Genomic DNA, 12,413 nt, shown 5'->3' with positions numbered 1-12,413 from the left:
GCTCCAACCGTTTTCTGGGCCAGCTCATCTGTCAGCTGCTCATTGGCCCTGGTCTTGTCCTCCACTTCCTGTGACTTCTGGTCGTAATTGACAGCCAGCTCCTCCAAGGCCTGGAGAACTTCTTTCACCTCATCTTTGGCTGCCTCATTTTCAATCTGGAGACGTGTCAGCTCCTCCTGAATCTTCTCATAGTCTCTTCTTGTAGAAGCTAAAAGCTGGGGAAATTAGATGGCATGGAACTGGTGAATCGAATGTTCAAGAGTTTATACTCTGTGCTCTATCCAAAATAAAGTAATTTTTTAAAAAAACAGATAAAAGAAAATAAGTTGAAAAGCTCAGGATAACTAGAAATGCTACTATATATCCAGATGCTAAATGAAAAAATAGGATATTGTTTTGAAAATCTGTCTCTCTTTCTTTCTAATTTTTCTTTCTTTCTTTCTTATTTAAAGCTACATAGGCTTAACTCCAAGAATTGATTACACATCAAAAATCACCACACACACACACACACACACACACACACACAAAACAAAAAAACAAAAACACAAACACAGGGCTTCCCTGGTGGCACAGTGGTTGAGAGTCCGCCTGCCGATGCAGGGAACACGGGTTCGTGCCCCGGTCCGGGAAGATCCCACATGCTGTGGAGCGGCTGGGCCCGTGAGCCATGGCTGCTGAGCCTGCGCGTCCGGAGCCTGTGCTCCACAACGGGAGAGGCCACAGCAGTGAGAGGCCCGCGTACCGCAAAAAAATATATAAATAAATCACCACACTTTGTAGCTGGCTGGCTATTCCACAAGTTGAACAGAGGACGAGGAGGAATAATTTCCAAGGACTATAATAATACTTACATGGCTTTTTACTATTATCATTATTTCACATTGTAAACAGGTCGATTTTAGAGTCAACCAAAACACTATAAAAGGGCAGTCACTAATTTTTCTTAATATTCATCATGGATTATAGAAGAATATACCCCAAACATTAACACTAGTTAAAAGTGAATGACTGAGCTTATGGATACTTTCATTATTTTTGTGCTTACTGTATTTTCTGATTTTCCTGTAATGAACAGATATTGTCTTGATAGTAGAGAAAAAAAATATTAAGAGTTTTAACTGTAACAAAAAGGAAAGGTTATCACAGGCAGTTGTACCAAGTTGGAGATGAAAAGCAACAGAATGGGAGGAAGATGGCAGGAAACACAAAGCAAATGAAGACTCTAGTTAAAAGTGGAATCAGTTAAATATGGTTCCTGCCAAGGGAAGTGTTTGGGCAGAGGGCATAATCATTGTCCTGGAGAGATGAAGGATAACAAAGAGGAAGAGAAAAAGATCGTTAGAGAGAGAGTTATGTCTAGGAGAGGGCTGGGCCTGGGGCCATGAACTTAAGCCACTTGCTATAATTGCATCATATGATCCAACTCACAGCATTTTAGCAACAAAGCAGAAAGCACCCTAAAGCACAAAAGAGAAAACATACTTAGATGTCCTCAGTAAGAGAATTACAAATCATCTGTGTTTGATAGATTGGCTATCTGTTCTTTGCTTAGGTTCCTATTTGTAAAGTGCTTGGCAAAACACAATAGAGACATTTACTGGAGAATTGAATGCCATCCAGGAAGAGACTGAAAAAAATTTCCCTCCTCGTTACCGTATCACATATATTCTAACGCAGCACTTGGACCCCTATCTTCTTTGCTTTCCTCTCCTCTACCTTCTACTTTTGTTTTGGGGCTATTTTTTTTTCCTACAAGACAGCACAAGAACATGGTGCATATCAAAGACCTGAGCTGTCTGATTTGCAAAGCCGAAGAAAGTCAGAAGTGGCACAAACCAGGAGCGCTGGGCTCTGAGTATGAGGAAGCAGGATCATCCTTGCCCGACCTCCAAGCTCCTCTATTTCTGCCCTTCATAGACTGTGTAGCAGCCAGCTATGCACTCTCAAAACCCTAGAGTTCTAGGAAGTCACATTTATTTTCTAAATTCCCCTAAAATCAGCTTTCAGCAGGCACTGAAAGGAAATCTTCCAAGAAATTTTCACATGATGCAGTGATTTTAAAAAAACACTTTGCGAGTTAAATTTCTGGAACATACATCAACAACAGAGTCATAAAAGAACTGTGTAAAAAAATTTTTTTATTGCATTCTTTACCTCATCCTGATCCAACATCTGTTGCTTTAGCTTTTCAGCCAGCTGGCTCTGCTGGTTAATTTCATCATCCTGAAACGAAATACCATATTTAATTTTTTGTGGTTGGTTATGTCATTTTTGCTACCCTGGTTTCTCGATGGATGACCGTTGGACACCAGGATGCCAGCTATAAGCCGGCTGATAAGATGAAGGAAATGGTGTGGTGCTTCCCCGCAGAAGAGAGATTGGTTAAAATACCACTTTGCCCACCTTGCTCAGCCAATGAAACATCTGGATATTCTGGGAAATACAATATCCTACACATTCAACTCAATTCCTGCTCATCCAGAAATCGGCGATGAAGGGCTTGGGAACTGAAAGGAACTTTGGAGCTATCCCTCCAGCTTAAAGATGTTAACAGTGAACTCCTAGCTCAGAAAATAAGGGAGTGAATTTCTAACCACCTGCACTGTAATACATGCATGTCCCAAATCTTGTTAAACACATCTGTGACCGGGAACACTGCCATTTGATAGGTAGAAGAGACCAGTATTTCCACTTCAAACCTCTTACGTGGAGAAACTGGAAAACATTTACTAGAGAATTACTCTTTGGCATTACAGAGCTCCCTTTGATTAGGAGCTAATTTTCTTACCAGTCTGAAAAAACCTCAAGGAAGCTGGTGTGCAGAAACGTGATTGCTTCCTTTCTGGCCTGTCATGGAAGTGGGAAAGGATCTCCCCACAGGCAAGTTCACTCTTCTCACTCTCAACTTCTGCCACTAGGTGTTGCTGCCACAAAAGCCAGAACTGCGGCCTCTCGCGGCCCCGTGCAGGCACCTCTGCCTCTCCCCTCCTTAGACGCGGTCCACCCAGTGGGGAAAGCAGCAGGCACCCAGCAGGCCTAACCACACGAGACTCGGTCTTGGTTACGAAGATTTTCATGAGTTCAAATGAAATTGTGAAGCACGGCCTGTGAAGAAAGACAGCTTGGCTTCACATGTGCCTCTCCCTTAGGAACAGGAGGAAATCCTCTGTGGTGACGCTTCTGGGGTCTAAACCCCAAGCAGAGTCGGATCCAGTTCAGTGCTGCTGTGTCCATCCTTGTGCCAGGAGCTGCCCAGGTGTTTCCACGTGCAGCCCATAAGAAACCTGCACTGTGCTTTCTGCCTTTTCCAGGGGCGGGGAGGGAAGAGGGTAAACTCAAGGGCCTAGGTGGCAGAACCTCAGTTTCCCACGGGACATCTTCCTGCCTGTTTGGTCGTGTCTGTGCATCCATTGAAATCAGATTAAATGTAAAAATCGATTAAATCACAACTTGATGCTTTCCATGGAGCAAGAAAATGCTAACACCAATATTATGAGATCTGCATCTCCTTTTCCTTTGGGTAGAACATCTTTGGGGCTTACTTCTCTGCCCAGGGAGATCCTGTTTCTACTGAACTTTTTACACCAACTCACCTATTTTATATATAACAAAATTCAAATACCAGAATATTTTCTGAAAAGTGCTCGGAAACCTATTATCCACGGACTAGATCTTACCAGCTGGCATCAAGCCCGTGTAAACATGTTCTAAGAGATGCACTTGAATGTACAGATATAGACCGCACAGCACATCTTACTCTGAAGTTTTGAAAATTGTTTTACAATTTAAAATTCTTTAATGCTTCTAAAAAATACTTCAAGTCAGATTTCTGGCAGGAGAATTAGGGAAGTTATATCAGAGTGAAACCTCCCCCTCAAAATGGTACTTCCACAGTGAGAAGACTATATGTTGGGCATATTTTCTCTTCTACTTTATAAACTTAGAATGTCATTTACCAGGAACGATTTTGTGCTTATGTCCCTCCGCACATACATATTAAACATCTTAACATGAAAGACTCAAGAAGTTTAACATGGGGGAGCTACCATCTCTTCCCCTGGGACGTATGAGCAACAGCTACAAGTGATATAAATCACAAGAGAAGCAAAACAGTAGTGCAGGTGTTTTGTTCTTATACTGTGTTCATTCCAAAGCCTGAGACGCAGGCTTGCTCCTGACAGGTGAAGGGCTGCGATGCAGTGATTTTTGAGGTACCGTGAGAATCTAAGGGCCTTAGCCCATCTGGGAAGGATGAAGAACAAGGATTACATTATAAGGACACGAATCACTTACATCAGAGACATTTCCAAAACTACACTTACCCTTTCTTAAGGAAACTTCTCTAAGGAATTAGCATAGTCTACTGTGAATCTTTTTTAATTTTCAAAACTTTCAGAGTAAGATGTGCTGTGCAGTCTATATCTATACATTCAAGTGCATCTCTTAGAACATGTTTACACAGGCTCACTCTGATGCCAACTGTTAAGATCTGTCTATGGATATAATGGTTTTCCAGGCACCTTTCAAAAAATATTCTGGTATTTGAAATAAAATAAGGGAGCCGTCAACGGGTCACTGGTCACCCTTAATTATAAAGATGTTTTTGTTGCAATGGTAATCAGTGAAATGAGGTTCAACTTCTACTTCTATTTCCACTTAATTCCTCTCTTACAACTCCAACAGTACAGAAGCTCTGGAGAGGTGATGGGAAATAAGAGAGACAGTGGCAGCGCTGAGCTGCCTATCTTACACCTCTGCTTTCGGCCCACCTCTGCACCACCACCCCTGACACCATATATAATGTGGCTTCTCCCTTAAGCAAACAAAGGGAGGAGACAGAAAAGAAAGAAAGAAACCAATATTTATTGAGCATCTGCTATGTCTTAGAAACTTTTACTCCCCAACGAAACCTTTTAAAGTAACAGATGCGAACTCCATGTTGCAGATGAGAAAAACATCTTCAGCAGGTGGGTCATCGGCCCAGGTCATCTCAGCATTGTTAACGCACAGGTCTGACTCTAAAGTACATGCTTTTTGGAAACAACCTAAATGTCCATCGACAGATGAATGGATAAAGAAGATGTGGTACGTATATATGCAGTGGAATACTACTCAGCCATAAAAGGAATGAAATAATGCCATTTGCAGCAATGTGGATGCACCTAGAGATTATCACACTAAGTGAAGTAAGTCAGAAAGAGAAAGACAAATACCACATGATATCACTTGTATGTGGAATCTAAAATATGGCACAGATAAACCTATCTACAAAACAGAAATAGACTCACAGACATAGAGAACAGACTTGTGGTTACCAAGGCGGGGGTGGGGGAAGGACTGGAAGTTTGAGATTAGCAGATGTAAACTATTATATATAGGATGGATAAACAACAAGGTCCTACTGTATAGCACAGGGAACTATATTCAATATCCTGTGATAAACCATAATGGAAAAGGATATAAAAAAAGAATGTCTATATGTGTATAACTGAGTCACTTTGCTGTAAGCAGAGATTGGCACTACACTGTAAATCAGCTATACTTCCATAAAAAAAATTAAGTATTAAAAAATAATAATAAAGTGCATGTTTTTCCATCACACAGAGCTGCCCTGGAAGAGCACCTGTCCTTAGACCCCTGGAGGGGCAGCACAGAGGGACAGAGGGGGCAGCAGGGAGGAGACCGCATAGTCTTTCTCCCACCGCATTCTAGACAAATTCATTAGGGCTGAAAAGTTCCTCATTTCAAGGGCTAAGGCCAAAATGGGATGAGCACCGGACTGGGAGTCAGAAGATGTGTAATCTCACTGCAGCTCTGCCACCTACAGGTGATGTAAGTCATCTAACCACCCTGGGCTAGCCTTTCATCTAGACTCAGATACTTTCAGCCCTGCCACTAATAATCTATGAAGGTGCCCTGTCCCGACCCATGCATTCTCAAAAGTATCACACCACCTACCTCATCAGAAGCATGAAATAGCTCCTAGACCCTTTAAGAGGAGGACAAATAAGAATGACAGCTGACAAGTCATAATCAGGCCATCCATGGGTAGAGATATGCAGGTCAAACCACTAGCTTTGGTGCCCCCCTCCCCAGGCTGAGGCTCTGGGGCTCAGTCCTCTCCCAGATCTCTCAGCATCACCCTGTGATGGACCACACATGCTAATCTCAAAATGTGTGCTTAACAGGGTTTTCAAAACACACGCTAAAGGAAAATGATACAACAGAAAATGTCCTAGGTTGGTCATTAGGAGGCAGAGGCTCTAGGGTCAGCTCTGCCAGCTACCAACTGAGAACTGCCAAGGCCTGGCATTTCCTACACTTCAGGAGCTGGAGTCGAGACTCTGAAATCTCCCTCAGAGCAAAGAGAAATCCTCATGCTGCCAACGTAAAGTTCCCAATTCCAATCACTGCGGGCTTCTATTCATAGAGACTAGAAAGCGGAATCAGGTTATCACCCCGCATCCAGGATTCTTTGGGGATACTAAAAATGAACCATCAATTCTAAATGCTATTAAACAACAGCATTTCTTTGGAGAAATCGAGAAATCCACAGACACTATTCACTTACTGGTCTCCCTTTTCTCTCATTTTGTTTGAGGTTTTACATAAAACACCTGGGTAGAAATGGAAGGGTAACTATGTCTAGTGCCTAAAGAGTAATTAACCCAGCTCTCACGGTGTGAATATCTTATTAAATGTTACCCAAAGGGTAGGGTGACCCCAGTTTAACACGGCAGTTATAATGCAAACCCCCAGAGTCGTAAGCACAAAGAGAACCAGCTTCCTTATGGCAACCAGTTACATTTCCCTTGTGAAGGTGATACCAGACTCTGAGCTTTACTCAGAAGAGACAGGCCTGTAAGATTAATGACAACGTTAACATAACAAAGATGTTTCATCCAAGCCAGAGGTGTCCCCGAGCACTCTGAGCTGAACCACAGCAGAAAAGATTAAATCAGACTAAAAATATCGGCAACCTTGATGAAATGCACTGAAAGGATTTAGATATTCCAAGGGCAATACGCCAAGATCACGTGAAACATCAATTTAATTTCCTTTGCCTCTGGGATTCCTAACCCGACCTTCTTTGGGAATGAATGATACAGTGTTCTCCAAGATCTCTTTTCCTTTATTCCAGTTTGTGCACTGACATGGTTCTTTGAGTCCCAAAAGTTTGCCATGAAATTAGACATCCCAGCATGTCCAAACTACTTCGTTCAAGAGGATGCCCCTGAAAACAGCCTTACTGCTGCTGCTACTACTGGCTCCTCATTCCAGGGTCTTAGAGCTACATAATTAAAGTACACACCTGAGTTTTGGGAGCTACGACCTTTGCCCCTATAGCTGGGACACTGCTGGAATTTCCAAGAGGTGATGGACAGGCCCAGAGAAGAAAACAAGGGACAATTCAAGAAAGATCACGCAGCCTCCACTCTCATGCAGTGATGAGGCCCCATCCAATTTCTAGAGGTGAAGACTCTATCTACCCAGGTCAACACTCCACTCTTCCGATCAAGTTTCCATTCCACATGAATCCAATTCCCTGAGTCTGCCCAACGAAGAGCCAGGGTAAATACTAGGAAGACAGGCACAAACATCAGCCTGCAGCCCTACATCAGTTCTGGGGGGCTTGAGCTGCTTCCAGCCAGTAAATCTAGGACCTGCTGCTTTTAGTTTTTGTACCAGTGTGAGGTCTATAATCTCTGACTACAGACCTTATCATCCAGTTGTCGGTAGAGACTGGAGATCTCCTCATCATACTTCTCCTTCTCCTCTGCAGAGATGCCAGCAACCACAGGAACAATGTTGTCTATGACAGGGGTGTTATCACAGGGCTCCAGGGACTTCTGGTCCTTAGCACTGATCTGTTCATCCTCAGGCACAGCTTCTCCTGCAAAGCACAGCCGAGAGGAGTTAGGGATTGAAGAAATTCAGCGTGCAGCCCTCCAGGAAGAGGTCCAAAAATAGTCACTCCCGTGAAAAAGACACAGAGGACAGAATAAGGAGCTGTTGCATAGAGTTATAGCTTGTGTTCTTTCTATTTGACAAGAAAGGTCGCAGTGAATTGACCAAAATGGGTCTAAGGAAGAAGGAGACTATGTAACACTCCCTCCCCCATGATGCATCACTGAAGTAAACTGGTTCCATCAACCACACAAGCTCTCCAACTTTGCAGCGATACCCAGAAATTCTGCATACAATTTTCTTTGTTGAGGAATATGCTAGGGCTTTACTAGACTCATATTCTCTCTAGCGATTGATTCAAAGGGAAACAGACCTCTGAGGCATCCTAATTACAATTAATTAGGTTACTGTTTCATTAATAGAAAGAGCCAAATCAAGGAACAAATTCGCCATTGTTAATAGAACACCGTAGGGCCCCAATCCTCAGACTCTGAGAATCTCTCACTCTGAAACAGGAAGTCAGGGTAGCCCCGGACCCGGGAACTCTGACTGACATCACACCAACACACGTCCCACTACCACTCTCTCCCCCAGGAAGTCAGAATTAATTGTCTCAACTGGAGAGTTCAAATAGAATAATTTCTTGTGATATCAGGTAATCCCAGGAAAGAAAAAGCAGCCCATCTAGAATATCATGCAGACACTCTGCATACCGCTTCTCGGTCTGCAGAGGAGCATTTATGGGGCCTTCGAAGGAAGTAGTACCAAATGTGACCACGCAAATTGAGGGAAAAGGTGAAGTTCTCAAGCTGGTCAACGGCTATCCCCAACAAGAAAACCACCTTGCAAAGACAGACTGCATAAAAAGGAGTCTATGAAAACCATGTGGCTCAACTGTGTCTTTTAAATATCTTCTTGGAAAGCAAACCAAAACCAAACATACTTTTCCATCACAATGTTTACCATCAGTTTCACACTCAGTTTGCTACAATCAGTGAGTGTCTGCAACATTCCAAACCTCACCCAGTTCTCAGCCCGTAAAATGCATTCTGTGGAAATTCCCCAGGAAAACTGTCCTGAGCCAGAGGGAATTTCTCACAGGAAAAAAAAAAAAAAAAAAAAGACACCCCAAAACAAAGGAGAGAAGAACTGAACTAATCCATGGCTTCATGAACAGTATATATCAAGTCTCAAGAAACCCACCTGAACACTGATTGTGTACATTTATCTCAATATAAACAAAGCACTGGGATGGGTTAGCTTTGCTGCTTAAGACTCCATTATCTCACTTGATAATCACAAACGGTACCACAGGCCTCCACGTCAAATACAATGAACACTCAATGATCTCACCTCGGTATCACAGTTCCATTGGAAGCAGCAACTTGAAGCAAAGCCTGGAATAAATGATTACTGTGCTGAATACACAACTGAGCCAACCTTTTTTTCTTCTGAAGCTCAACTACACTGTGCTGTACACCTAAGCTTTTTTCTAAAATTATTGACCTGAAACAAAACCAGAATATCTGAGTAGCCTTTGAGTTGAATCGGAACCAAATCGTTATTTCATTCAGTTCCAATTCCTGGTTTGAAGCATCATCAACAACCTTAGTGTGCAGACCGGATTTCATCCAATGAAAGGATCTATATGATCTAGAGCCTGCTATGTCCATGGGCTATAAAAGCAGTACCGTGTTCTAGTTCCTAAGGATTTGTGTGTGTGTGCTTCAAGACATATATATATAAAATTATAAAAATATATATGTAAATATCTTTTTTTAACCATAGAGTATATACTAAAACTTTCGCCCTCCTTCTCCTCTACCTCCCAACTCTGTTCCTTCTCTAGAGAATTTCACCACTAACGCTTTGGTAAATGTCCTTCCCCCACTCGGATCATGACTGTATCTCTCTCTAATTTTTCAATCCTGGCTTCTGAAATTTGTGAACAGGGCAATCCAGGGCAGTATGAATTGACCTTCCAGCTAAAGCATATCGAAGATGAAATTCTTAACTGCACTAGACCAGAAACCAGCCAGAATATAGTCATATTGTCCACAGGCCAATTCAGCCCAAGTCCAGAGGTAAGATACAAAAACATCTGAAAAGGACATACTCCCTGCATTCTTTGGTTCCAAATGGCCACAGAGGCAGTGAGGTTGGGGTGAGCTAAGGAGTTGCCCAGTGTGTATTTCCGTTTGTCTGGGTGGGCAGGAGTCAGGGATGAATCCCACAACCTAGCAGTGGGTGACCTGCTCTAACCAAAAGTCACAGGCTTGACTACCCCTAAAGCTGCCTTCGTCTTCCACTGAGAAGTTATAGCATTACAAAGTTCCAGAGTTGTCCCAGTTTAGAGAGGTTCAACAAGCTAGCCAACACTGCTCTGAGGCACCTGAAAGTGACCGACAGACACCGCATAAACATGGTCAGTGGGACAGCAAGCCACCTATCAAGCCATTTCCTGCTTAACCTCTCGCTTTTTGTAAAGGCGAAGAAATAACAATGCCTTTAACACAGCACTGTTCTAAAGATTAATTAAACTAGTATATGTAAAAAACACAAAAGTCCATCTCTTATCCCCTCCTCTTCCTGACGAATTGTCAACTTTTTAGGTTTTGCAGATAAAATCATTTTTACTTATCCTGAGATTAGTGTTTCTGGGGTCTTCACAATACCTTTGGTAGTTAGAGCTCAGTTCCCCCCCAAAATACAATACAGCCATATGAGTAGTGCCTTTAGGGTTTATTTATTTTTAACATCTTTATTGGAGTATAATTGCTTTACAGTGTTGTGTTAGCGTCTGCTGCATAACAAAGTGAATCAGCTATACGTACACATATATCCCCATATCCCCTCCCTCTTGCATCTCCCTCCCACCCTCCCTATCCCACCCCTCTAGGTGGTCACAAAGCACCAAGCTGATCTCCCTGCGCTATGCCGCTGCTTCCCACTAGCTTGGGTTATTTTTATTATTGTGGAAACAATATTTGAAACCTATAGCAGGTTTCCTGGTTTCCCTTGAACAAGTCTCTGAATCGAAGCATCAACATGTCCCCCACAAAACTACATCTAAACAGCGAGCCCATCCCAGTTTTTATTCTAAAGGTCAGGCAGTCAGTATTATTTTTTGCAGCAGCCGTTCAGGCCAAGAAGAACAAAGCAGCAACACACAGGAACAAAAGCAGAGGTTGTCTGGGGGAGAGCACAGCTCCTGCCCAGAGAGGAACCAAGAACAGGTTTTCCCAAACACCGCTGCCCTTCAAAGGACCGAGCAAATGACTTCCAGAAGCGTCCCTGGTAACTACACTGTCCAGCTCACAGACATGTCTGGGGATTGTAAATTCCCAGCACTATGAAGGACCTGACACTAGGCAATCTGTCTCCATGGCAATCTCACAGCATTAATGGGGAATATTCCCTGCAATGCAGTGGATAGGGTCTCCGGAGAAGCCCCCATGAGGTGATTATGGCGTAACTGATTGTAACACAGAAGAAAGCTGCAAACAAACCCTGGAGAAATAATGCCGTAAAATCTGGAGGTAGGAGAACAAGAAAAGGATCACAAATGAAGATTAGCATCTATTTTTATTCTCCTTTGCATGAAAAGCAAATTTCTCTTAGTTTATCCCTTGAGGATTTATAAGGAAAGAGCTTATAATATTGTAAAGCATCTGCTATTTTAGAATGAAAACTCCGCCTCCCACCCCCCCAAGAAACATTTCCCTTTTTTACATAAGCATTCTGGCATTTCCTAATTTCCTATTGTCAGATGTAATTACCTTTAAGGACTAAAACGATTTGTGTGTACACAGGAGCATTCAGTTGGAGAATACCTATAAGGTTGCAGAGCACTTTAATTATAAAATGAAAACCCCCCAGAGGGCATAAATAACATTTCCACAAGAAATAGAAATCCATCAATTGCAATAAACAAGAATGACAGACTAATCAAAAATTCTTGTTAGTGCTATTAGTTAAAAAATGCTAAAACAGGCTTTTGGGGGTTTTGTTTTTTCAAAAAAAAAAGAAAGAAAGAAAACCATTAGGCTGCCAGTAATTCATTAAAATTTCACACATGAAGTAGCAACAAGCAGTTATCCTTTTCATAAATGGAGTCCCTACAGCCTCTGGAGAACACAGTAAGGTAATTGGCTTCTCTCTGCAGCTCCAGGGCAAAGATTGGCTGGTCACTCACAGCTTCCGCCAGAAACCAGATCAGATCTGGCAAAGGAGCCACTCTCTTTTAATACCAATTAAACAGGCCCAGTGGCAGACATAATGGCAGGTAATTTCTATATCAAAGAAACGAAAAGGAAACCTTTAAGTTGCCAGATGGGCAGCTGGATACAAGATGTCATTATATAAATGGGAGGTTTAAAAAAATCATTCCTTTATGGGATTATTTTGCACTCAAAGAGCATCTTTTACCCTATTTCCTCAAGATATTGTAAGAAGTTTAAGACATTCTCTAATCCTTTCTACAGTAATTTTCTAATAAACTG

At 42.4% G+C, this 12,413-nt stretch overlaps 1 protein-coding gene across 2 annotated transcripts in view; it reads right to left on the bottom strand.

The window, feature by feature from the left end:
- The window catches only part of KIF5C (kinesin family member 5C), a 170,807-nt gene that overhangs the window by 50,939 nt on the left and 107,455 nt on the right, over positions 1–12,413 (bottom strand). For both annotated transcript variants that reach the window (XM_004268242.3, XM_033425322.2), the window contains exons 12-14: positions 7,722–7,897; positions 2,158–2,226; positions 9–215 (exon numbers count right to left, since the gene is read on the bottom strand). In XM_004268242.3, coding sequence (XP_004268290.1) covers positions 9–215; positions 2,158–2,226; positions 7,722–7,897 — 452 coding nt within the window. The remainder of the gene's footprint in view (positions 1–8; positions 216–2,157; positions 2,227–7,721; positions 7,898–12,413) is intronic.

This window comes from Orcinus orca, chromosome 7 (assembly GCF_937001465.1).
Source record: "Orcinus orca chromosome 7, mOrcOrc1.1, whole genome shotgun sequence".
Taxonomy (NCBI): Eukaryota; Metazoa; Chordata; class Mammalia; order Artiodactyla; family Delphinidae; genus Orcinus; species Orcinus orca.
The sequence above is the reverse complement of the archived record's forward strand: the minus strand, read 5'-3'. Positions and strand labels throughout refer to the sequence as shown.